At 51.5% G+C, this 25,670-nt stretch overlaps 1 protein-coding gene across 1 annotated transcript; it reads right to left on the bottom strand.

Annotated features, from left to right (window-relative positions):
* Positions 1-3,493: 3,493 nt before the first annotated feature.
* ITGA5 (integrin subunit alpha 5) lies at positions 3,494-25,670 on the bottom strand. The gene is made up of 30 exons (XM_028531781.2): positions 25,194-25,670; positions 18,475-18,605; positions 17,056-17,168; positions 16,800-16,920; positions 16,535-16,596; positions 16,408-16,453; positions 16,070-16,195; positions 15,803-15,847; positions 15,614-15,657; positions 13,789-13,845; positions 13,553-13,605; positions 13,038-13,246; positions 12,587-12,778; positions 12,319-12,364; positions 12,039-12,140; positions 11,789-11,844; positions 11,498-11,652; positions 11,060-11,197; positions 10,858-10,925; positions 10,095-10,245; positions 9,900-9,992; positions 9,683-9,762; positions 9,491-9,571; positions 9,087-9,192; positions 7,967-8,119; positions 7,040-7,126; positions 6,826-6,939; positions 6,151-6,252; positions 5,252-5,374; positions 3,494-4,598 (listed from the first exon to the last, which is right to left on the bottom strand). The coding sequence occupies exons 1-30, from the start codon at positions 25,568-25,570 to the stop codon at positions 4,515-4,517; spliced, it is 3,315 nt and encodes a 1,104-aa protein (XP_028387582.1). The 5' UTR covers positions 25,571-25,670; the 3' UTR covers positions 3,494-4,514.

Here is a 25,670-nt window from a genome sequence, read left to right as displayed (position 1 = left end):
GTCTAGGCGGAGCGGGGGCGGAGCCCGCAGCAGGTGAAGAGGGGAGGAGGGGGGACCCGGGCACCCAGGGCTCCGTGAGGGGGCGTCCTGGTGGCTTCTCTCTCCTTCCGGCTTTCTTTTCTATTTGCTGTCCCTGGGTCTCCTGGATTTACTGTGTCATTCCAGCCAGGGCCAGGAAACAAGACATCCAGAAGACGGTGTGAGGTGATGGAAACTAAGTTGCCTGGGTTCCTGGGAAGAGCTAAGTCTGAGGGCGGGAAGTCTGGTCATGGGCTGCTGGTATGGGGTGGAGGATGCCTAAGTACTCTGGGGAGGGGTGAACCCTGGGCTGGGTGGGTCACCTTGATCCTCTCCAAAGTGATCGGTTGAGTGGGGGTGCTGTGCAGAGAATGTTTGGGTCTTTGTATCACTTTAGAAAAGGATGTCTGGCGGCTAGGTCTTAGGTTAAACGTGGGGTTGGAAATTGTTACTAGGTTGACCTACGGCTGGAGTCCAAATACCTAGGTCCTTAGGGAAGGTCTGAGCGAAGAGAATGTAATCAATGGATCAAAAAAGGTGTAAGTAGAAGCTCGCAACTGAGATCACTAGGGCAGCCAGAAGTGGACAGATGATCCAGAACTGAGGTTCAAATCTGTAGAGATGACATGGATTGGGGCGGGGATACAAGTATCTGTCCAGCGTCTGAACCCAGGACACTCCCCACTAAAGTGGACTTGAAGAGGACTGGTGGGAGGTTTTCTGTGAGGTAGAGGACAGGACAGAATGTAGGGCTGGGGAGAATGTCAGGGGAAGGGGGTGTACAGGACCCTGGACATATTCTAAGGACCAACAAAGGGACTTGGCTGGAGGCAGGCAACTAGGACACCAGCATAAGCCTGGAGTCTGGGAGTCTTCGAGGTGTCTGGGGAAGATGCAGCTACTGTAGCCTGAACCTGTCTGTACCTGCCCCAAGAGGGAGGGTGGCAGGAGGCGGGCCCTCCCAGAGCTCCAAGCAGCCAGCATCAGACCAACCCTAGACAGAGGGAAAGGAGGTGTGACTGGGAAACAGTACACTTAAAATTTAGGGAGGGTGGTAGCAGGAAGAGGTCAGTGGAAAGGTGGCAGGACTGGAATCAGAACACTAGGAAGGGAAGGGTACTGGGGACTAACATTCCTGGGTTCTGCAGGGGAGTTGGGACTAGATGGCTAATTTAGGTATAGGAAGTTCAGCTTCCTGTTTCTGGGCCTCATCAGTGTCTTGTGCTCACTCCCTGATCTGGTGGGTTTGAAGTAAAGATATTTCTGCACCTGCTGAGATGCTGCAGCTCAAGGGCAAGAGAATGCTGGGGCTGCCAATGCATTGGTCTTGCTCTGATCCAGAGGCCCAGAGGCCTTAGGGTACTATGGCCTTGCTGTTCAAGTCTGGTTTTAGGGGAGAATGTGGGGTCTCTGAGCCCATCAAAGGAGGTCCATTTGCTCCAGATGCGACCTACAACCATACCATCCAACCCTAGCATCACAAAGCCTGCTTCTCCCCAGACCTTGTTACCCACGCCCCCACACATACACTCCTCCATGCCTCTTCCCATTCTTTTTCCTCCTGGGTGGACTCCTAGAACCAGGTGTGGCTAGTTAGTAATAGAGACCCCTTTGCCCTCAAGCCTTTTCCCACCCTCCCACACTGCCCTAGGGACTCTGAGTTAGGAAGCCTCAAAAGGGGCTGCTTAGCTTACCAAGGGGAGGCAGCTGGCTGGAGGGCGGGGTGACCTTGAAGGCAGCTGGGGGGGTAGTGTGTGGGGTGAATTCATTATTGATGAGCCCTGCACCCCGGGCTACTAATGAGCCCAGGCCGGCTGCTCTAATTGATGTCAAGAAACTTGAGACCCCTAGATCAGCTTCCTGCCTGCCAGCTGCCTCTCCTGAACCCCCTCCCCCTCCTTGCACCCCCAGCTGCTCTGCTCCCTTTCCAGGGCCTTCTTTCCATCTTCATCAACAGACAAGGAAAGGGCTCAGGCCTCCTAGCTCCCCACCCTCATGTCCCTCTGGATCACTCAAGTCTCAAAGATGGAGGCTGACATGCTCTGTAGGGGCTGGGAGATAGGGAAGGGAAAACAGACCAGAGCCTGAAAATGACTGTTCAGGGACAGAGAGGCTGGTGCTAGGTTACATCTGCAGTATTTCTGAGCCTAAGAAGTCCTTTCTTATATTCTGAGAGACCTCATTACTCTCTGGGTATCAAACGTGCAGGCACTACACACCCATGACACCAGCCCAATATTCAAAGCCCACTTTTCGTCCTCATTTCCTTCTCACAATAGTGTAAGAAATCTCAGACCCAGCCCTGAAGTTTGACTCCCACCCCTTCCCCAAGAGAATTCCCAGTGCCTTGTTATAGCACAGCTGCTATCCTTGTAAATACTGGGTGGCTCTTTACCTCAGCAGATCTCTTCTTCCCCATCAGTCCCTCTTCATTTAGGAAGAAGTTCCTGAGGTACAGAATTATCAAGAAGTTACAGACTGGAGTGTGCAGCAGGCTCGATCTCCCAGGAGAGATATCATGAGATGATGCAAGTATTGCTAGGTAGGAGCCTAAGTTAGCAAGAACAGTCCTGGTGATAGAGGAAGAGTGTGAGAGGGACCTAATACCCTCCCTTCCCTAAATTTCCATAAATTCGTAGCTATGCTGCCCTCTGGTGGCTGAATTCTGGTCTAGCATGACATGGACATCTTTGCCTCCAACAATCCCCCTTAGAATTTTAGCATCTCTCTCCTCTCTCTTGCTGTGGGTGAGGACAGGCCTTGAGGAGACAGAGGACACTGAGGGGCACCCTCACTTTTATTTCTCTTCAAAGACCTGAACCTTAGGGCATGTTGGCTAAGGAGGAGGGCTTTCACAGTCAAACAAGGCTGAATTTGACTCTGCTCTAGAACTTACTGTGTGACCTTGGGCAAGTTACATAACTTCTCTGGACCTCAATTTCTCCTTGTGTAGATAGGCTTAATTGTACCTACTACACAGGGTTATTTATAGAAGTTAAAGGAGATAATGTATATATACATTTAACACCCCCTCTACCTACCAGCATACAATAAAAACCAAACCAAACCCCGATTTCTTCTGATTTAGTTCTGTGGCTTTTTCTCTCAACCCATTTCATCATTCTGATTTAGGGAATCCTAAGCGAGTCTTCTGGACCACCTTCCACCTGGACCTCCCCCTTTGCATTCTTCCTTAATCCTCAGAAGGAATTTCTTTTCCGCTCTTGGAGGTGTTAGGGACAAGATCTGGTGGGGCTGAATGATGGGAGGAAGAGTCAAGCTTTCCTTTCACCCCTTCCACCCTTTCTTTCACCTAAGAGAAGGGAACTCCAGAACAAGTTTCATAGCTCCTGGGGGTTATAATCTTGGCTCCCAGTGGAAAGAAGCTGCGAAAAACACAGACTTTCCCTACTCACTGAGGTCTGGTTCCAGGATGGGTTTGGAAAGGGTATGAAAGAGATTCCAGCTTTGGAGATTCCAGGTCAGTGGGGGCACCGGGCCGGGTTTATTGCACTGCAACAGAGTTTAAATAAGTCCCGGGTGTCCCAGGCCGAGGTGAGGGGAGGCTTGGGCAGGGAGAGGAAGGGCAGCATCAGTGCAGCTGGTGGGCAAAACCCAAATTCTGCAGGCCCAGGACAGTGGGCTCCCCCTTCTCCAGGGGACTGGGAGGGCCTGCCTTTGGCCAGGCTGAGGTTCCAGATCTGTTGCCATCATGGCCCCTTCAGAGTCCTGGGCAATTCCTGACTTCTCCTGAGTCAGATGGATTGGGCCTCCAGGCCCAGGTGTCTGGTGCAGGCTCAAATGTTGACCTGGATTTGCCTGGTTAGGTTATCAATGTCTGAGTCTGGGTCCCAGATCAACCCCAGGCCCCAAGTTCAGTCTGGCCCCATTAGAGTTCTGATTCTCCTTGGAGCTTTTTCTGGGCCAGCATTGATCCTTGTTTGGGATCTATCTGTCCTGAGCTGGTCCTGGGGCACCATCCACAGTTACTGTTATATATTTGCCCACCATGGTGGGGGCTGTCCAGAGCTGCCAGGTCTTATTCCTCAGGTTCCATGTTCTTAGCTGGGGCTTCCTGTGGATCTCTGGCAAAGCTGAGGACAGATCTTTGCAGGCTGGAGCTGGACAAAGTCCTGGTGGCAAGTCTGGCCCAGAGAACTGGGACTGCATTCTCCAGTTCTGATTCCAAGTTGTTTTCAGGAAAGTCTCTCCCAAATACAAAGGCTGCAGGGAGGCTGGGGCCTCTGTCCCTGGATTTGAGTTCCCCCATCCATGAGGAGGGCATGTGTAAACGAGGGTCCTTCACAGTGCATGGGGGGTGGGGATCCCCAGCTCCTCATCTACCATCACTGGCCCTTCAAGTATGTCTCTGGGCTGGGGAGATGAACTTCTCCCTGGCCATCAGCACCTTCAGGAAGCACCCAGTTCCCTCCTGGTCAGTCGACTCAGGGTGGGGGAACTGAGCCTTCAGGATTGGAGTCTGGGATTAGGAGGAGTCAGGCATCAGAGGTGGCTGGAGGCTTCAGCTGAGCTTTTTCCATGGCGGTGCCATATGGGAGGGAGCGCTTGAAGAATCCAAGCTAATGAAGGGGAAAGGAGGGAGACTTTAGATACTTTGGCTACCATTTCTTCCCAGATCTTATCCCAAGAGGGAATGAAGACGACTCTAGTGCTTCCAATCTCCCCATCTTGCAAAAGTGGCCTAAATTTAGGCTGTTATGTCTACCTCTCCAAGAAGTTCATTTGGCCAGGGGGGCTAAAGCTGGGGTGCTCTGGTATAAAGGAATCTTTTCATTAGTGCCATAAAAATGGCCACATATAAGCCAGGGATAGCAAATAGGCTTGAACTCAAGTTTCAAGTCTGATTGCCTAGTATTGGCTGCCTCTTGAGGAGGATTCTGAAGCCACTGCTAGGGTATGACCAATTAGTGATAGCTGCCATGGGTCTTTGGAGAAGTGACAGTACAAGTGCCATATAGTTGCCACCTGTGAGTAACACTTTTTTGCAAGTATAAGCAAACTTATCAGCTTGATTCAAGAGACTCTAAGATAGGGGCTGCAGAATGAAAGGAAGGATGCTACAGGCAGGGTCAGGATGGGATGCATGTGGTTAGGGCATAGGTACGGACATATGACTATGGAATTCATCTGGAGGTAGGTGCTTGGGATTGTGCTGGGTCAAGGGCAAAACCTGATGAGAGGGTGGCCAAGTCTCAGGTAGAATGTGGCTGACCTTATAGAGGATGTAGATGAGCAGACCTAGGAGCAGGAGGCCAATAAGGATGGCTAGGATAATGATCCACAGTGGGACACCGTGGCTGCCTTCTGCCTTGGTCCACTGCACAGCTGTGGCCACCTAGAGAGCAAGCCAGAAGTCACTGAAAAGTCATTAGTTCTTCCTTCCTATACCTGGCTCCCACTCGTCATTGGACCTGGACCCACCTTTCACCTCCCATCTTGGATTAACAGAATTCTGAACTTCAAAATCTAAATTCTTGAAATGTGCATTATTGTCTCTTAGTTTTGGGCCTTCACACTTGCTAGTTTCCTCTTGCCAGAGAATATTCCTTTCCTGAGTGGTTAGCCTGGTAGTTCAGGTCTCAGCTTAAACATCAGTTCTTGCAGGAAGCCTTTCCTGAGCCTGCAAGACTATGTGCAAGTATCCCTGTGATGTGTTCCCATAAATATCCTGGCACTTGTCACACTGTGTTCTTATTGCCCACTAGACCGTGGACTCTAGGAGTGAAGATGCCCTGTCCATCTGGCTTATCATTATATCCCTAGTACAGGACATAATAGACACTCAAAAAATATTTGTGAGCCCTGGCTGGCGTAGCTCAGTGGATTGAGCGCAGGCTGTGAACCAAAGTGTCGCAGGTTTGATTCCCAGTCAGGATACATGCCTGGGTTGCAGGCCATGACCCCCGGTAACTGCACATTGATGTTTCTCTCTATCTCCCTCCCTTCCCTCTCTAAAAATAAAATAAATAAAATCTTTAAAAATAAATACATAAATAAATAAATATTTGTTACAATAACAAGGCCAGCTCCAATCTATGCCCCAGTCCCAGTGCCAGGCCCAGCACTCTGAGCCCTATCTTCCTTGGCCCAGGCCTCTGGCCCTGGACCCACCAGAAGTTCCTTTCGAGGAAGTTGCTGAGGCAGGATTCGGTAAGGCATCTTCAGGGCTTCATACACAGCTTCACACTGCAGGCTAAATGGCTGGTGCTCTCGCTGTGGGTAGACGAAAGGCATTAAGGGCAGCACCCCACCCCCCCTTGGGGCCTAGAGGACATAGAGCTCCCCATGGTCTGGATCAGGTTCTGGTCTTTCTTTATTTTGGGCTTATTCCCTCCTGAATCTCTACATTCCTCACATGAGATGATAAATGTGTAATTGAATAGTTGTAACTAAATAATGCATAATTAAGAGAATTTTTTTTTGAATCATGAATGTGGGTTAAGCACCCAGGACAATAATGTGCACTTCATAAATGACTATTACTATTCTTTACTATTGTGTCTCCACTACAGATTCATCTTCCATGTCTGTTTTTCTATCATTCGCTGCACACTGGTTGCCCTCCCACCTTCTTTGAATGGGCCAGGAAAGGGAAGATGTCACTCTTCCCAATGTGGCCGTAGGTGGTGCCAAGGACACAGCCCTGCACTAAACAAGGGCAGAAGGGGAGCTGGAGGGCCTGGGTCCCACTCCTCAGAAGGATGTGGTGAAGGCAGTGGGGAAAAGGAGGATGAGTCCAGGCAGGCCCGAAGGTCGGGGCTTAGGGCTGAGGTAAAGCTCTCTTACTTGCAGGAAGGCCTGGGCCCTGACTCGGAAATGCAGTTGCAGACTTCGGCTCTCTTGCCGGTGGAGTGGCCCAAGCTCACAGCGCAGCCTGAAACACTCCACCTCTGGGCATTTCTGGGAAGAAAGAGGAAGCTTGAACCTGAAATTCTGCCCTTTGAGAACTCAAACAGGTACTCAACACTTGGGTCCAGACTTTATTCCCAGGATGACTTACCAGGATCTGAGGCCCTGAGGAGGAAGGGCTCTGACCTGCAGCTTCCCGTCTTTGCAGTCTGTGGTTCTGGGAATCCTTGGAATCCAACTGGAAGAGGAAAGAGACTATTAGCTGCCTCTTCCACCTCATTACAGAAACTAAGTCAGCCTATACCTGGGTTCCAGGACAGCTTCAACCTGTTCTTTTATTCATTCAACTAACTGTCTCTGGTGGCAAATCACCAAGCTCAGTGTGAAACATGGAAATGAATAAAATAGGACTTGGTCCTTGGAGTTTACAAGGAAGAGATATATAAATAAATAATTAGGCCCACATCCCTGCCTTAGGGCCTTCACATCGGCTGCTCTTCTTCTTGGAATGCTCTTCCCCTAGTCTCCAGAGGCAGGTTCATTCTCATCTTTCAGGCCTCAAGAGGTCTTTCCTGATGACTCAAACAGTCTCCAGTCCCCACTGCACCCCAGAATGTTAGCACTGCACTTTTATTACTTTTCAATACCTGTTCATCGCTCTCTTTTTACTTTTTCTTTTCTATTACTCTCCACTAAAATATAAGCTCCATGAGAGTGGGGACCTTGCTAATTTTGCTTAACACCATTATTTCCTGAGCCTATAATATGGTTCAGTACAAGCACTCATTTAATTTAATATTGTTAATGAGTAGACAGGTATTGGGGCCCAGAGGCATAGATCTGAAGAAGACTTCACAGAGCAGTTGACACAGAGCTGGGTTCTTAGCATATGCCAAGGCAAGAAATAAAGGAAGGATATTTCAGACAGAATGCGGTGTCTGTGGGCCTTCTGACCCCTGTCCAATGGCCTAAGAGCTAGCTTCAGGCACATCCTCATTGGCTCTACCAGGCCCCCAGTGACCTTCCCCAGACCTCTCACCCTTGGTCCCTCCCACATGCCACTCTCCAGGCCTCTCACCTCTAGGTACTCTGAGTTGAGGAGGTGACTGGAGGTACAGTTGCTGAGTCCAGTAAACTTGGTCATGTAGAGGAGCTGCTGACCTTCCAGAGTCTGGGGACAGCTGAGCTCCAGCATGCCCCGGCTGATGGAGCTGGGGCCCCGGTTGATGAGCTGAGGAGAAGAGAGCAAAATCACCATGAGTAGGAAGGGAATAATTCTGCCCCATTGAGACTCTGGGTCACCATGGCCCACTATATGAGGGGGACCCCAAAAAAGCCAGAATTATCTTCTGGAGGGAGGGCCCCTTGTAGTACAGGCTTCCCCTACTAGGTGAGTGTTCTAGGAACCCATCTGTATCAGTGTGCCAGCTGGCCTTGTTGTGAGAGGCTGTGTTTGGCTTCAGTGAATTTTTTGGGAAGACTGTCTCAGTGTGTTTGCATACTTCATGATGAGTGATTTACAAGTGCACCTGCTTACACTGCACTGAGTGTTTTTGATGAAAAATGCCAGGACCCCTGTGCCCCACCCTTCCTATTCACTGATCTTTCCCGGAGCAAGGTTTTTGTTTTCCCGATAATAAAAGTCCTCAAAGGGAAACGGTTTGCCATTGTGGAAGAGGTGAAACAAAAAATGGCAGAAGCACTAAAAGGCATCAAAATTGAGGAGTTCAAAAACTGGTTTGAGCGGCGGAAAAAACACCTCAATAGGTGTATTGCATCAAATGGAGAGTACTTTGAAGGGGACTGAAGTTTAAACATGTAAGAATAAATACACAATTTTTAATAAATCAATTTCAGTGTGTTTTTGGTCCTCCCTTGTGTGTACCCTGCTGCAAGCCTGCTATCTCAGGAGTTAAAGAGGACATCGATGGGCAGAGATGAAATCCTCTCCAACAGTATTCTTGGAGGTGGCTCCATCTTCCCTGCCAAGTCACTCAACTGGCCTGTCTTTCCTCTGGTTATGTCACAACTGACCCTTCCCAGGCTTTACATGTCACTGCCCCTCCCATGTTTCTGGTCCCCCATTCTGGTCCCATCCACCTGTCACTCATACTAGTTCTTCCTTCTCTTGTGGCCCACCCCTCTGCTCTCAGCTGCCGGTCCTGGACCTAGTCTTCCCTGCCTCTATCCCTCCTCACCTCATAAACATGGTGGACAGCAGGGCCCAGGTCCCCCTCCTTCTGAGGATGGTCTGGGGGATGCCAGTCGCTCACTGGGAAGAGCACTGCTTCAGGCTTGGAGACACTGAAGAGAGAAGGGTGGCTTAGAGCAGGGGTCCCAATCCCCAGGGTCCGAGGCCTGTTAGGAACCTGGCCACAAGCAAAGCTCACCTGAGCTCCAAGTCCTCTCTCCCTACCCCTGCCCCACCTACCCACAGCAGGCAAAGGAGTGAAGGGAAGCTCACATTAGCTCAGTCCCCTAACCTTCCCTCTGTCTTCAGGGTATTGCTGGTTTAGACCACAGTGGAAGGGACACCATATGCATCCCTTCCTAGAAGTCTGTCTGTCCTCCCAGTGAAGCCCCATTTCCCCTAGGCACTGACCCGTTAAGGGAGACCTGGGCTTGAGCCTCCACTGAGAGCCGGAAGGAAACCACTTCACTTTGGGAGTTGTTGAGATTCTTGCTGTGGGATAGAGAGACTGAGGTGGTGCTGGAGCCCAGCCAGGGAGGATGCCATTAAGTTCAGGCCCGCCCCCAATTGGGCTGCAGCCTGACCCCTCCCAATCCCCCCTACCTGAGGATCTGGAAGTCAAACTGAATCATTTTCTTTGTGTCCCGCAGGTGAGGAACTGTGAACCGAAGGCCACTCCAGATCTGTGGGACAGGGGAGGAGGATGGGGGGCTGTTAGATTGGGCAGCCTTACTCCAATTCCAGCTCTCCTTCCCTATCCCACAACACTCTGAATGGGCTGGTCACTGTCCTCTCAGGTCCTCTCTCTAGCCCGACTTACACTGGCTCCTGCCTTCATGGGGTTGCCCAGGTCACACACCAGTAGGCGGCTCTGGTTCACGGCAGAGTAGTCACAGCTCAGGCTGGAGAAGTTCTGGAGGTGAGGTGGGTGCACAGGTAAGATTTTTGTTGCCCCTCTCTGGCAGGGCTTCTTCCCAAGCCCTACCTGAGAGTCCCCCTGGGAGTCCGCTCATACCCCTGGGTGTCTGAGGAGTCCTGAGTACTCAGCCTCTGGAGGAGCGGTGACCCGAAGTTCAGCCTCATAAGCACCACCCTCACCCACATTCTGGGCGTGGAAAGTTAGATTCAGAGAGTTCTTGTCACCCAGGTACACATGGTTCTGCTCCCTGGAGGAGGCACACAAGGTAAGGGACACTGGAATTAATCTCCAAACTGGGACAGTGGGCTGCAATAACAATAATAACACAATAATAGCCCTGAATGGTATAGCTCAGTTGGTTGGGCATCTTCCATGAAAGGTCATGGGTACGATTCCTGGTCAGGGCACATGCCTCAGTTGCAGGCCTGGGCCCCAGTTGGGTTGGGGTGCGTGTGAGAAAGGGTACCAATCAATGCTTCTCTCACACAGTGATGCTTCCCTCTCTCTTTCTCCCTCCCTTCCCCTTTCACTAAGAACAGATAAAATCTAAAACAAATAATATGATAATAATAGACATAATTTATTGAGTTCCAACTCTATGACGGGCACTAGGCTAGATGTTTTATGTAAAGTATTTCGTTTAACTCTTCCAAAAGGCTAGAGAAGTAGACGCTATTATTTCTACTATGTGGGTGAAGAAGCTGAAATTCAGAGAAGTTGAGCAACTTCCTAAGGTCAGACAGCTAGCTACTATATCCCTATTGTACTTTTTCATGTGCCAGGCACTTGCAAGTTTTGTGTGTCCTGTTCAAGACCTTGGCATCTGGAACCCCCCAGCTTGATGTTAGCCTTCACTTACCCAAATACTTCCAGCTGCAGGTCTGGCACACAGATGTTGTCCTCTCCACAATCTAGTAAGATCTGAGCCTGGGAAGCAGAGCAGTCTTCAGAGAGGGAGCTTAGAACCCCTCCTGGTCTGAATATAGGCTCCCCACCTCCAGGGCCTTGTCCCCAGGTGCCCAGGCCCCCCTCCTCTTGGCTTTTCTCTACCTTGTCCTCACCTTTTCCTCTATGCGGCTCTTGCTCTGGTAGTGTAAGACTGGCTGGAGGCCATGGCTGTCCACAGGAGCTTGGGGGTCCAGGGAGAAGTTGAGGGCAATGTAAATCGGGGAGAGTTTGTCTCGGAACTCTGACTCGTTCTGGGTCAGGGGAAAGGGTTCACAGAGTCAGTGGACACCAGGGATTTGATGGCCCTGATCCTCAGACTCACATCTCCTTTCATCCACTTAGGGCTCTCAAGAATTCAAGTGTTCAAACTTGATCATCCCCACTGCTTGAGAGACCCTGGCAGTCTGGTCCCCAGCTCCTATGACAGAAGGACCCTTCCTCAGCCCCCCAAAGTCCCAAGCCTTTCAGTGGGATCTCCTAATCTTGGAGGGGCCCTTAGTTCTCTGTGGCCACCTTCCCCAGGCCGGTCTATATCCTGCTTGAGGCCATACCCTGAGGTAGATCTTCATCTCTCTGCAATCCTCCCGAGCCCCATTCTGGATAAGCAGGGTCTGGGTCAGGGTTGCTTGTCTGGAGGTCAGGAATAGTGCTCGCCGCACCCCTCCCTTCTGCTTCTGCCAGTCCAACTGGAGCTCCACCGTGAAGCCTGCAGCAGGGATGTATGTTAAGGAGAATCTGCCTCTCTCTCTCCTTCCTAATCTGTTCAGAGAGGAGGTAAGTGCCTATGTCCCCAGCCCCTCCATCCCGTCCCAGTGCCTGAGAGACTCAGGAGTCTCCTTTACCAATGGAATCAGGAACATGTTTTCCAGAAGCATTGAGGCAGAAGCTAAGGTTGATGCTAGAGAAAGACAAAGGGGAAAGCTGATGTACTCAACTAGAAGAGGCATCTTATCCTCCACCTATCTCCCAGACAGACCCAGACTAGGACACCCCCATTTGTTTCCTTCTGAAGGTCTGGTCTCCTTGACCACTCCAAGGCACAGACTGAGGTAGCCCAGACTGGTCCTTGAACTCTCCTGGGCCCCAGCTCACCAAGCCACAGGGTTCCCCTCCAAGTTGCAGCTGCGCTCCTCTGGGTTGAACATAGCAGGGAAGATGGTGAGGGAGGCACTCGCAGATACGATGGGGCGACCCCTGCCAAGAGTGGATGTGGGGTCAATAGAGAACTAAGACTCCTCTGGAACTTGGGCACTGGAAGCTGAGTCTCAAGCCCCAGGATCCCAGTGTCCTTTATACACTTTCCCAACCTCAGCCCTACTGAGGAATTCCCCAGTTCCCACTCTTCCCAGGCTGCCCACCCTGGAGTTCATACCTGTATACCACAGCCTTGTCCATACCAAAGGAGCCCACAATCAGATCTGTAAGAAGTCAAGAAATGACCCCCTTACAGCGAGCCCCAAATCAGAATCCACCCTAACACCCTTCTAGTGTCATAGCTCAAGAAGGCCGAAGTGAAAGGACATCGCCATCTGGTGGCAGTATCCTAGAACTGCACCCAAGGCCTTATGAAAGTGCAGAGATGGGTCAGGGGCCAGTGACGGTGGAACTCTAAGATGAACAGGGTCTAGGGCACAACTCACCAGGGTATCCATTGCCATCCAGGTCTCGGCCTCCTCGAAGGGCAGAGCCAAAGAAGTCTGGAGTGTGGCCAGCTGCCCACAGAGGCAACAGAACCTGGGAAGGCTTAGAGCGTAGCCCCACTGGGCTCCCAGGGAATACAAACACCACTCCCTGCTGGGTCTCCCCACCAAAGGGAGCCCCGATGGCCACATCTGCAAGACACACAACACACACCAGTCAACAGGCCGGGAGTCAGGAGTCCAAATCTTTACCACCAAACTCCAGGATCCTATTTTTCCCACCTGTCATTCCCAGTATTCTAATTTCTTCAAAGCCTCAAGACCTAGACATTGGGATTAAAGTCTACCCACCTGCCTGGGAAGTCACTAGGGGTCTGGATATCTTAGCCACCCTCTTCCTAAATCCCTTCTGACTCAGGTGCCTGACTCCTCCTCAGATCCTTGTACTTACCATTGTAGCCATCTTGGTCCAGGTCCCCCAGGGGGGTCAAGGAACTTCCAAAGCGGCCAAACTCATCGTGGCCAGTAATGGTAAGGGTGGGTGTGGGCTCCATGCCGTCTGGCTGCTGAAGGTAGATGTAGACCCTGCCTACCTCCTGAGGCCGCCCATCGGCTGTCCGCTCCATGAGCAGGGGTGCTCCCACCAGCAAGTCATCCAGCCTGGGGGTAGAGGAAAAAATCTAGGCATCCTGACACTGTGTCTTGCCACCTCCCTTCCCCAATCCTAGTGCCAGGAAATTCCAGGCATCCTGGATCCCAGGCTCCCTCCCACCCAAGTCAGAAGAGCTGAGGTCTTCTGGTCTTAGCCCTCAGCTCTCTCCTTGACCCTGGGTGAAGGGAATGTAAGCACAAGTGAGGAGAATCCAGGGGAAACACCTGGAGAAAAACTCTCCTTGTATTTTTTTGTCCCATCCCACTCTTCCATCCTGGGAAGGGCATCATGGTGTGCCTTTTCCCACTACTCACCCGTCCCCATTGATATCTGTTGCAGCCACTGCATAGCCATAGTAGGAGGCCATCTGGGGAGGAGAGAAGGGCAGCTCTGGATCAGAACTGTGTGCTTAATCAACAGAATCACTAGGGGATGTGGGGGGAGGTCAGAGACTTCAGGGAACCTGAGAAGTTAGGCTGAGCTTGTTGGGTCAGAGCTGGGGCTTGGTTGGCAGAGGGCCAAGCTGGGGTGGGGGTGGCGGTGTCCTCACCTGTTCCCCTGAGAAGTTGTAGAGGGATCGGATATCTGAGCCATTAAGGATGGTGACCTGGTAATGAGGAGATGCGATCATTGGCCCTGGACCATTTCATGGATGAAGGGCAGATATGTACAGACTACCCAATGGCAGGCATTCCTGGGAGACACAGACTACTCATCCCCTAACTCCCTCCTGAGCATTGCCCTCACATTCCCTTCTCTATGCCAGTAGCTCGGTTCCACAGCTACTTATCATTTTTCTCCATGTCACTTATCAACTACTGCCAGATTTCACATTTATCTGTCTGTTGTCCATCTCTACCCACTAGCATGGAAGATCTATGCAGGCAGGAGCTTGGTTTGGTTCTTTGCTTTCTTCTCAAAGCCTAAAGTAGTGCTTGGAAAGCAGGAGACACTCAATAATTATTAGCTGCATGACTGAATGCACAATGAGGCCTCAGTCATTCCTCATCTTCCAGCGCTCCCAAACCACAAACACTCCTGTCTTCTCTATGCCCCCTCTTAGTGACTGATTCTATCAGTCCCTGAGTCTTCTGACTCCTTGCTCTCTTCCCCACTCTCTCTGCTGTTACTCTGGTGAGAGTCCTCTCACAGGACTGTTGGAGAGCCTCCTGGCAACCTCCCTGCCTGCCTCAGGCTGTCCCTTGCTCTTAGCACTGTTCCCCCACTGCAGCAGAATGATTGGCATCAAGCAGTTCTAGGAGGGACACCCCTGGCTTGGAAACCTTCAGGGGTTCTCTGCAGCCACTGTCCAAAGTCTTGACTCCTTGGCTGGTCCTCTGAGGCCCTAGATAACTGGCCCCAACCTGTCTGCTTTTGCTCAAACTTTCCTTATTCTCTTCATCCTCAATGAGCCCATGAGTCTGCTAAACAGGCCTAACTTTTTTTTCTTTTCTTCCATGCCTTTTGCCATGCTCCTGGCTAGGATTCCCTCTTGCCTCATTTCCACTCATCCTTCATAGAACCTTCTCTGACCCATCCCTGCCCTGGAGAGGAGGTTATTCCTTCCCCCAAACTGCTATGCCATCTTCACCACTTTTCTGAAATTTATCATAGTGCAAGAAGAATGCTGATTTGGGAATAAGACAGGCCTGCTTTCAAATCTCTATCCAGCCACTTACTAACAGTGTGATCTTAAACAACTTATTTGGTCTCTTAGAGCCTCAGCTTTCTCATGTGTCAAATGCACATGGTAATATCTACCCCCATCGGCTTGTTGTGAAGAATAGAAATCATGAGTGGACAGTGCTCAACACACTAAGGGGCTCATGAATACTAGCTTAGGTTATAATTGTGTATGTTTTATCTTACATACTTGATCAGAAGCACCTAATGAGATGGAGTATGATGTCTTATTCATCTTCTTCTCTTTTACCTTGTCTTAATAAATGTTAACTGAACAAAATCCTATGGCATTCTTATCTGTATCTCTTTTAAAGCCCTTGTCATGGTCTAATAATAACAGCTACCAGTTGTACACTGCCCAACAGTTCACTAAGTACTTTCACATGCATTATCTCATTTCACCCTTACAAGAGCCTTGTGAGGTCAGAGCTATTATTATCCCATTATACAGAGAAGAATGAGGCTCTGAGAGGTTAAGCAGTCTCAAGGATTTTACGGAATGAAGTAGGGTATGAGTAAATAACAGAATGATCCATCCAGAGTAAGTGCCAGAACTTAGGCCCAGATCTGACCCCGTAGCCTGTGTCCCGATTCACTTTTTGAATCCTCACAAACTGTCATGCATATTTTTTTTGTGATTAGCCAGGGGAGCAGAGGGAAAGAAAGGAAAGGAGGGTTAGGCATGATCTTACATAACCATAGGTGAGGTTCCCCTTGGGCACGCCAGCAACAAAGTCTGCAAAGAGAAGAGAAAGTTGTGAACCCAGGGTGAGAAAAGGGGAGTCACAGGAATGGTGGTATAAGTGTTTCAGTTCCTGTGACCCCAGGCCCCGGGTCTCCATCCACCTCCTCCCTTGGCCCTATCCTGGGGACACATTTACCTTCTGTGTCATCACCACTGAATTCACCCACAGCCACAGAGTAACCTAGGGGACAGGGTGGGTGAGTATTAGTATTCTCGCTTTGTGGACTATCGGCCCTGGCCCATCCTCCAGTCCCTCCCCCACCCCTACTGGGCCTTCATAGTCAGCCTGCATACGACAGAGGCACTGTGGATGCCTGATTAGAAGGAAAAGAGGCAAGGGGGTATGTGAGGACAGGGGCACCTGAGGTTATCCCCCGTAGTTTCCTCCCACTTGCTCACTCACCCAGATAGCTGTCATCATACATGGAACTGGCCTGCCGAGTCTGCAGCTGCCCCTGAACCAAGTTGATCAGGTACTCAGGGTAATAGGATTCTGCAATCTGCTCCTGGGTGGCTGACAGGATCTGGCCTGGAAAAGGGGATGAGGAGGAGATAGACAGAGTAGAAGAGGGCAGAAAGGGGAGACACCGGGGTGGGAGGGGGTGACTGGGTAGGATTCCAAAAGCCTGGTTCAGGGAAGGGAGGCTTGTGGAGGGTTGTAAGTCTCAAGAAAGGGAGAGGAGGGAAGGATGGTGAGAGGTCTTGTGTCAGGCGACTAGGGGTCAGCACAGAGGGACTTACCTTGCCAGAAATAGCTCCCGGGCCCACCCAGGACCACACGCCCTGTCTGTGGGGGGAAGCAGGTGAGTTTACATCTGGCCCTGTGTCTGCCACCCACAGCCCCTTCCCTCCTAGGTCACCCTCTCACCTTGGTGAACTCAGCACTGAAGCCCCCTTGGCAGTAACCCTGTCCTGCTGCCCAGCTGAAATCTGTGAGGGAAGAAGGTGGTGGGAAGGAGGCCTGCACAGATAGGTCATGCAGGAGAGAAGAGAGATTGGGGAAGGAGGTGGGAGAGGGAACCCGAGGATGGACCTCCCTGAACCAAACAGTGAGCATAAGACTAATAAGGGGAGAGTTTGTAGGGACTCATACAGAAAAGGCACACACAGGCACATGACCACTCTTGCCCTACCTGAGCGGCAAGGTGCATACTCCAGAATTTGGGTGAAGTTGTTTGTGGAGAGGTAGCAGGTGCCCACGGGATCGCTCAGTGGCTCCTTCTCTGTGCGCCAGCTGTACAGTGGAGCGCAGGCCTGGGAAGGTCCCAGAGGAGGGGGCTTCAGGTTTAGACCAACAGGAGCCCTCCTCCCTCCCTCCAGGCCTGTGCTCCACTACACCCAACCACGGCCTGGCCCCTAGCCACTTCCCTGAGCCTGCTGGCCCCTCACCAAGATGGAAGAGCCGTGGGCTCGAACTGTTGCCCCGAACCACTGTAAGGACTTGTACTCCACAGGTTCCTCTTCCTCTGGGATGGAGAATGAGGACTCCAGGATCCGAGAGCCTTGGGGAAGTGAGAAAGGGGAGTCATGCAGGTAGTGGGCAACTGAGCCCTAGCACAACCTCACCCTCAGCCTGGGGGTGCTCAAGGTCTTATAAGCCTGAAGCCCATGACTCACTGGGAGGGGGAGTGGGTAAGGGTCTTTAAACTCAGCTTTGTGTAGCCTGACTCACCCCTCCTCTCTATACACACACACCTGGGGTTTCTAGTGTTGCCTTCCTCTGGTCCAGCTGGGACGAGTGTGCTTGCAGTGAGGTGGGGGGAGGAGGGTACTGGGGGAAGAATGGCTATTTCCCAAGAGGATAACCCTCTGGCTGCACTTCTTTCTACCTGGGCCTCCTCTCTAAGCACCTTGTTCTTTGCTTGATCTTTCTCACAGCTCTGGATTGCTGTTCCTTTATGTTTCTGCCTCTCCCTTTTTTTTTTCTGTGCATCTGTCTTCCTCTTTCTAAGTCCTAGTTCTGCCCTCTATAGGACATCCTTTTTCATCTCTCTGATGCATACCTGCCTTTCAGGTTAAAAAAAAATCATGCTGTTTCATGATCTTATCTCCCCCCAATCGCCTCCATCTTTTTATGCACTCCTTTTGTCCCCTCACCCCAGTCTTTATCTCTGCAGCCAGACTGCTCAAGCTCATGTCCTTACTCTTCCATTTACTAGCTGTGTGACCTTGAACAAGTTACTTAACTTCTATTTCCTCACCTATAAAATGGGGATAATAATACCTCATACAGTTGTTGAAAGGAGAGCATTAATATGTATAAAGTGCTTACGACAGCGCCAGGCACAGAGCAAATACTCTTGAAATGTTAGCTGTTATCTCTTGCCTGTCTCCCTTCTTCTGTCTCTGAATCTACTCTGGACCTTGAGCTCCTTGATGGCAGTGGCTAAATCATGTTTCAATCCTCCGCAGACCCAGCACAGTGCCTGGCATGCACTATCACTTAGTCAGTGCTTAGTTACATGAATCAAATAGTCTGTGTGCCTCTCCCTGTCTTTGTCTGTGTTACTGCCCTGGCCTCCCTGAGTTGTGGGTGATTCAGGGGAAATGAGAGCCACATGTTTCTGAATCATGCCCGCCCTCCTTGGGCTGGGCTGGACTGGGAACGTGGTGTGAGTGCCATGGGGAGCCGCTGCAGGGCTGCACAGAGCTGGAGTACTACCAGAGCATCAGAACGCTGTGAGGGCACATGGCCAAGGAACTGGGAAGGCTCTACCCTTCACTCTGGGCACCACCAGCCCCGCCCCCAAGCCACAGCCCCACCCCCAACCTCTCCCTGAACTTCACAGGACTACCAAGGTTGGTTACCTTTACTGTCAAACTCAATAGGGGTGCACTGTGCCAGGCTGGTGCCCCAGGGACAGAGGTAGACGGCACCACCCTGCAGCACTCCTGGCTGGCTGGTGTTAGCCTTGGGTGCCCCCACCAGCACACTGACCCTGTGGAGGGGAAAGAAGAGACAGTTCAGTGTGGTTCCTAGCTTTTCAGTCTCCCAAGGCAGGAAGGACCCAGACCTCTGGGCCAGGGGCTGGCTGGGGGGTAGATGCCCCCTGGGTTGTATTTATATCTCAGAAGATGCCTTGGATGCCAGAGGCATAGGCTGGAGTCAGGCGGTCCCCATGTGCTGCTGTCACTAACACAACCCCTCTCCTCCTCCCACCACTCTCCTTCCTGTCCTACCTTGCCCTGTTGTTAAAGAGAGAGGAGCCAGAGTCAGTTCTGGGAGGGAAAGAGGGGCCAGAGATTCTGGCCTCAGCTTCTTCATCTCTCTATGGCCCTGCCAAGATTGGATGTGCAGCTCCTGGAACCCAGGGCCTTCTCACCTAGCCTGTACCCTCTTGTCCCAAGCCAAAGCCTTTCTCTGGGCCAAGACCCAGGCATCCAGCTGCCCTGCTGCCCAGCCGCCCAGCCCTGGGGCGTGTAGGAGGAAAATGTGAGTCTTGGAAATCAGGCAGTAGAAGTAGCAAGAGGAGCTGGCGGATAGTGAAAATAGATCATTCCCCTGGGCTTGGGCCTGGGCCTGGCTTCACCTTGGGCTCTGGTGGGGACATCCCCAGTCTCAGAACCCCTTTCCCACACACCACCTCTAGAAGCTTGTAGTCAGATCCTGTTCTATTGGAATCTTAGTTTTGGACACAGTTCCTCAGTCCCCCCTGAAATGACAAGGAAAGGGTTGCCTTTGCTGGGGGTCCTGTATAATGGGGTGGTCATAGTTAAGGTCTTGGACAATCTTCCCATTTTTGACGGTCTCTACCATTCCTTGGTCTTTGCCTCTGAGGCTTCTGCATAGCAGTCAGCCCTCTGGCTTTCTCCTCTAGGATCTCCCATGAGGACTGCATCTGGTAACTCAGGAAACTGGGCTTGGCCCTGGGCCCGTGTCCCTGCAAGCCTTAGCCTCTGCTTTCCTCCCATACCTGCCTCTGGTACTACTTCTTAGTCTCTCTTTTTCGGTGCCTGTGACTGCTTGCTCTCTAGCTTTTGGTTTTTGGGTCTTCTTTCTCCTGATCCCAGATCTTGGACTTCTCCATCTCTACTGAGTCCTGTCCCCTTTCAGTTTTGGCATTCCCAGTGACCCCTGTTCCCTGATATTAGGATACCTTCTTCAGCATTTCTTACCAGGAGAGAGTGTCTAAGTGGGTGATTATGGTAGAGGTCACAAAAGCTGGGGTTGTCTTCCAAGAGGACTGGGTGGGGAAGGGGTAAAAGGGGTGGTCCAAGAGGAACAGGTGATGGGAACAGAGGAAACAGTTCCAAGGGACTGAAGTGGGGAGTGAACAGTGGTCTAGGAGGGCCCCAGTTTGAGAATAGAGGAGGGAAAAGGCAGGGTCCAGAAGAATAGGAGGGAGGCCCTGAGGGTGAGAGTTCCTGGAGTGATGGGGGGGTGGGGTGCCAGCCTTGGTTACCCTGGGGACAGGAAATGTTTACTGCTAGTGGCTTCCTGTCGGTTTCCAACCTCTCACTTCTCCGTTTGTCTCCTACCCACTGGGCCCCACCCTTTTCGCTCAAACATTGCACATTGGGAGGTGGGCATTTAGGTAAGATTGATGGTGGGGAGAGGCTGCATTGCCTCAGGGCTGGTGAGGAGTGATGAGTGCAACCCTCTCTTCGCAGGGGCAGCCTCAGAAAAGTTGTGGTACCGGAGGCAGTGAAGAGCACTGCACCAGGAGTCAGCCCTGGTCGGCAGTCAGGCACCAGCTCAGTGTGGACTTGGGCTATACTCTTTCCCTTTTTTTCTGGGAAGAGGTTGAACAGGTTATCTCAAAGTCTCTGGGAGCTCTGACAGTCTATTTCCAGGAGAACACAGGGCTGTGCCCAAGGGACCCAGTTCCCACTCTCAATTTTTTTCAACACTGAGCTTTTGAGGGTGGCCTGAGGAAGAAGGCTGGAGTTTGTCTGCCAGGGTTGGAAGGTGAGACAGCGAGACCTTACAAAGCTTGTAAAGGCCACAAGCTCATGGGCCAGGGGCATATGCACTGTGGCTGTGTGAAGGTTTGGCAGATCTGACATGCAGGCAAGGGACACAGTCCCTGATCCAGACATGCCCCCCACCACACATGGGTTATCCGAAAGGGGTCAGTGGCCCTTCTATCTTAGCTTCCCCAACTCAGTCAAATACCCATTGCCCTCTCCTATGTGCCAAGTGAAGTGCTTGGTGTCAGGGATGGTACACCACATAGCTTATCCTTATTCTCTTCACTCTTAGTTCCTGCTTCCTAAATCCTGGAGAGGTTAGGTCCTTTTAGGGGTCCAAGAAGGTAACATTGGAGGGTCCTTGGGCTATTTTCAATTTTTCAGAAAGCCTAACGGAAATCATGCATTTACCTGATAAGGCAGCCCAGGCTAATTAAAACCTCAAGTATATTTGCTTTTGGCTGGAATTTTATCAACTCTTGTATAGAGAACCTGGATATCTCATATTGGTCACAAGCTCTGATTGGCAGCTATTGATGTCTTCTTGTTCTAATTTCTAGTTGATAAATATGGGAAAAAGGAATTAATTATTTCTTACTAAACGTGGCACGGTAGATAAACTCTTCTAAAACATAGAGTCCAAGGGAAAAAATAATTGCCATAATTTATTCTGAAGTCTCAGAACCCTGAAATTCCAGAGTTGGTTCTTGGAGACACAGGTTGCCGCAGCTGGAGGGCACAGTAGAGGGCACCCACTGGTCTGAAGACTTCTCGAAGATGCCTCAGGGCTGCCGCAGGGAGTAAAGAGAGTCTAGTGTGGTCTAACACGCCTCCCCATCTTCCTTTACAGCAACCTCCTTTCTTATTTTATATAGAATGTCTTGGTAAGATATCATTTGAATTAAAAAAAAAGGAAATAAAGGAAAAAAGACTGCCCTGGCTGGTGTGGCTCAGTGGATTGAGCACTGGCCTGAGAACTGAAAGGTTGACACTTTGATTCCCAGTCAGGGCACATGTCTGGGTTGCAGGCCAGGTCCCTGGTTGGGGTTGCCAAGAGGCTACCCACAGATGTTTCTCTCAAATATTGATGTTTCACTCCCTTTCTCCCTCCCCTATACTCTCTCTGAAAATAAATAAAATCTTAAAAAACAAACAAACAAAAAAAACAAAAACAAAAACAAAAAACCCTCTGCTGCATCCTATGTCCTTATTGTATAGATGGGAAAACTAAGACCCAGAAAAGTGAAGTAACATGTCCAAGGTCACTCAGAATCCTTCTCAACATAAGAACCAGAAGCCAGGAATCCTGATTCCTAGGCCAGTGTTCTGGTCTACCCTGTTGCCAATTTATCCTCTCCTCTCCTCTCCACTATCTCCCCAGCCAAGTTTCTGATTAACCAAGGTCCTGTTCACTAGATGGTTACTGTTTGACCCCGTTGGCCTGACAAAGTTGGGGAGGAGAGAAGCAAGTGGACCAGGGCCCAGTTCCTTCAGGTCTTACAGCAGCCCTGGCCAGGCTAGAACAGGACACCTAGTTCTGGGTTCCCCAGTGTATTCTCAAAGAAACTGCCTGGCCGGCTGGGGAGGCAGGGTTGCCTCTACCTACGGCAACTGAGTACCAGAAGGGAAAAAGAGCTGGGCTAAGCCTGGTGTACCCTTTAAGTTTGTGTCCTAGGCCAAGTCACTTTTTTTCTCCAAGCCTTGGATTCTTTATCCATAAAATAATGGGTTGCCCTTGAATGGGTTGCCCTAAAAAAAATTCTAGTTCTAAACTTCTATGACTCCTGAAACTTCAGTGTAGAAATATATAGAAAATAAAATGGAGCAATAATGCTTCCTCTGTCTAATGCAAGGATTTTTGTAATGATCCAATGGAAAACTTTACATGAAAGTGCAAAGGAATGTGAGGGACTATTATTACTATCACTGTTATAAGAAAATATTAAAAGCAGGTAAGAAATGGAGGGAAAACTTAGAAAAAGAACTAGGTGGTATCTATGGAGGAGAGAAACAGAGACAGAAAACAGCTACCTTATAAAAATTATGCCTCCCATGTACTGATCACCCTCTATGGACCAGACGCCTTTTATATATTGTCTCATTTAACCTGGCCAGTGTGGTTGGAGCGTCATCCCATAGACCGAAGGGTTCCAGGCTCTATTCCTGCTCAGGGCACATACCCAGGTTGGGGTTCAATCTGGGTACTTCCAAATTGAAAGCAACGGAAGGATTTCTCTCTTTCCCTCTCTCTAAGCAATGAAAACGTGTCCTCGGGTGAGGATAAACACACACACACACACACACACACACAGTCTCAGTCCTCAGAACAGCCTTATAAGTTAGGTGTCTGATTTTCATAAGGACACCAGGCTCTAAGAACTGGCCCTAGGTCACACAAAGAACAAGTAAGTGGAGGGACCAGGGTGCACATGCAGTTCTGCCTAACCTAAGGCTTGGCCCTTGTCCACCATGCAAACTCTTTTGTGCTCACCCCACCCTTTGATGCTGTTTTGGTGTCTAGAATGAGAAGTGATGCAGAGGGACTGAGAACACTGAAGCCCTCCCTCTCCAGAGATGGTGTCAGGTGAGGGGCTATGTGTGTCCACTTGGGTAGGAGGGCGTGGAAGGCCCAGCTGTGGTGGAAGGGAGGCCACTGGGGAGGTGGAATGTTCCGAGTCCTATTCTGAGAGTGTATTGTAAAGAGAAAATGAGAGGGGGAGGAGTGCAAGCTAGACACCTGGGTTCTCTTGGAAGGAGAGATGAGAAGAGGAGGGGAGAGGGATGAAAATGCTGGGTCCTGTTTTAGAAGAGGGCTTTAGGGACTGCAAGATCAGGCCAGGGGCCAGACAGTCACCTAGGGAACCGGAAGTGTGTGAAAGTCCAGATGTTTTAGAGGAATGTTTTAAAGGGGAGGTGACACTACTTTTAGGTGTGGGGTGGGGTAAGAGAAAGGTTACCCAGATGTGGGGAGAATCGCATCCCCTCCCTCCTTCCTTTCCTCTTTTTTACTCCATCAGGGTTGTGGTAAGCAGTTTGAGGGGGCCTTGGGGAGGCCAGACCTGGCAGTGGTTCCAGGCCAGGGTGATGCAATGGGGTTTGGGCAAGTGGCCAGCGGGGTGGGGTGGGGGGTGGGTGGGGACCTTGAATAGCCCAGAACCAACAGCTAGGGCCTAACTATCTCTTTTCCCATTCCCAAGTTCTCTAGACAATGGAGAAATTTAAGCTCTCCTCCCCAATTAACCCATTTCTCTCAAAATTAAAGAAAATGAGTAGAGATCAATTAACTGTATCAGGTGTAAAAACAGCTTACTTCTGACAGAGGTCCTATCAACCCTGAGATACTATAGATTGGAGTGGTGGTGGTAGGGGGTGGGGGCATTGGGAAGCTCAGAGCCCAGAGATGTGGGAGAAAGAGGGTTACTGTGGAGGATCAGGAATCTGGCATCTGGAGGTCCCTGTCCCAGTCCAGGAGCAGCTACCTTCCCCTCTTACTTCCCAATCCCAACATTTAAATAATACCCCCAGTTCTAATGTTGCCTCAACTCCAACTTCGGTTTCCCCATGTCTGTGGGCTCCCCATTTTCCAGGAACTTAGGGTCCGGCCTGATGGTCACCCTGCTGAGCTAAGAATGAGGATCCTCCTTTGAGCCTTCCCCTGTCTCCGGTGTCCTGTGTTCTGATGCTACTGGGCCCAGCGAGCCGAAGTCTCCTGAGCTTCCGACCCCAGCCCCAGAATTCCCGGTCTTAGTTCAGCTCCAGCCCACAAGCTACAGGAAACCAGCTTTTCTCTTCCTCCCCAGAGCTAGAGGAAGAGGGAAACCGCCCACCCCCCTTCACGCGCGCACACACACCCCTCCCGACACATCCGAGCACCCGCCCTTGGCTGAGCCCACCCGCAGCCCCGGCGCCCCCAGTGCCAGGGTCCTGGGACTCTCCCCAAGTTCCTGGATCCCCTCATCGGAACAGAGAATGGGGGTGGAAGGTGGAGTAGGAGACCAAGAAGAAAGGGAAGGGAGTCGCAGTCTCCTCCCGGGTCTTTCCCAGTCTGAGCTGAAGGGGGAGGGGAGGATGAGGCTGGCCCCCATTTAACCTCTGCGCCCCCTCAGTTTCCAACTCGCCTCTTACTACACACGGTTCATTCTGCTTCGACTAGTTCTCTCTCCTCACAATGGCCATCAGGGACCTGAGGTCCCCCGGTGCTCCAAAGAGCCCTTCCCGGCCTCCAAGACCCCTCTTCGCCCGCATCCGCCTCGGTCCCGGCAGCTCCCAGATCTCAGCCAGAGACCCTCCGCTCTCCATTCATGCGCCCTCCTCTCCCTTGGCCGCGAGACCCTGCGCAGACTTCTCCTGGTTCCAGCGTCGTGTTCTCTCCCCACCCCACACATGTCTCCCCACTGATTTCTCTCAAATGCCAGGCCCCCTTCACGCCGGCCACTGTCTCCTCCTTACTCCTGCGCGGGCCCCCAACTCCGGTGCGGGCCCCCAACTCCAGCCCTAGTCCTTCCAAACTCCGCCTCTCAAGCTCAAGTCTCGGTACCCTCCAGACTTCAGCCGCGCCCCCACTTCCAGGCGTCCCCACCACCCCCTCCATCCTGCCGCCAGCTCTCCTCACTCACTCGTCTGTTCCCGGCCGGTAAAACTCCACCGAGAAGCCGAAGAAGGAGCCCGGGGGCCCAGAGAGCACCGCTGGGGCCTCCGAGTCTAAGTTGAAGCCCCCGACCCTGGGTGTCGGCGGCAGCAGTAGCAGCAGCAGCGGCAGCAGCCGCGGCAGCAGCGGGGGTCGGTGGCGGGGGCCCCAGCGTGGCTGCGCGGCGTAGAGAAGGAACCCTGGCGCCGGGCTCCCCATAGCGCCCGCTCTTCCCTGTCCTGGGGCCACCGACCCGGAGCCGCTTCCTAAACCTCCCAGAGGCGAATGACTCAACGCGGGGAGGAGTTTGCCAAACTCCCGGCTGAGCCCTCCCCCCGCCTGCCGGGGGGGCTGGCAGGGGGGCATTCCTGGGTCCTCTGAACGCTGAGCCCGCGCCCCCCACCCCTAAGGGGTGTGGGGGGGCCGCACCTCTCCACTCCTCTCTCCTAGCCCCAGCTGGAGGCCG

The sequence above is a fragment of the Phyllostomus discolor genome, chromosome 2, assembly GCF_004126475.2.
Source record: "Phyllostomus discolor isolate MPI-MPIP mPhyDis1 chromosome 2, mPhyDis1.pri.v3, whole genome shotgun sequence".
Classification (NCBI taxonomy): domain Eukaryota; kingdom Metazoa; phylum Chordata; class Mammalia; order Chiroptera; family Phyllostomidae; genus Phyllostomus; species Phyllostomus discolor.
This window is presented reverse-complemented; position numbering and strand designations above follow the sequence as displayed.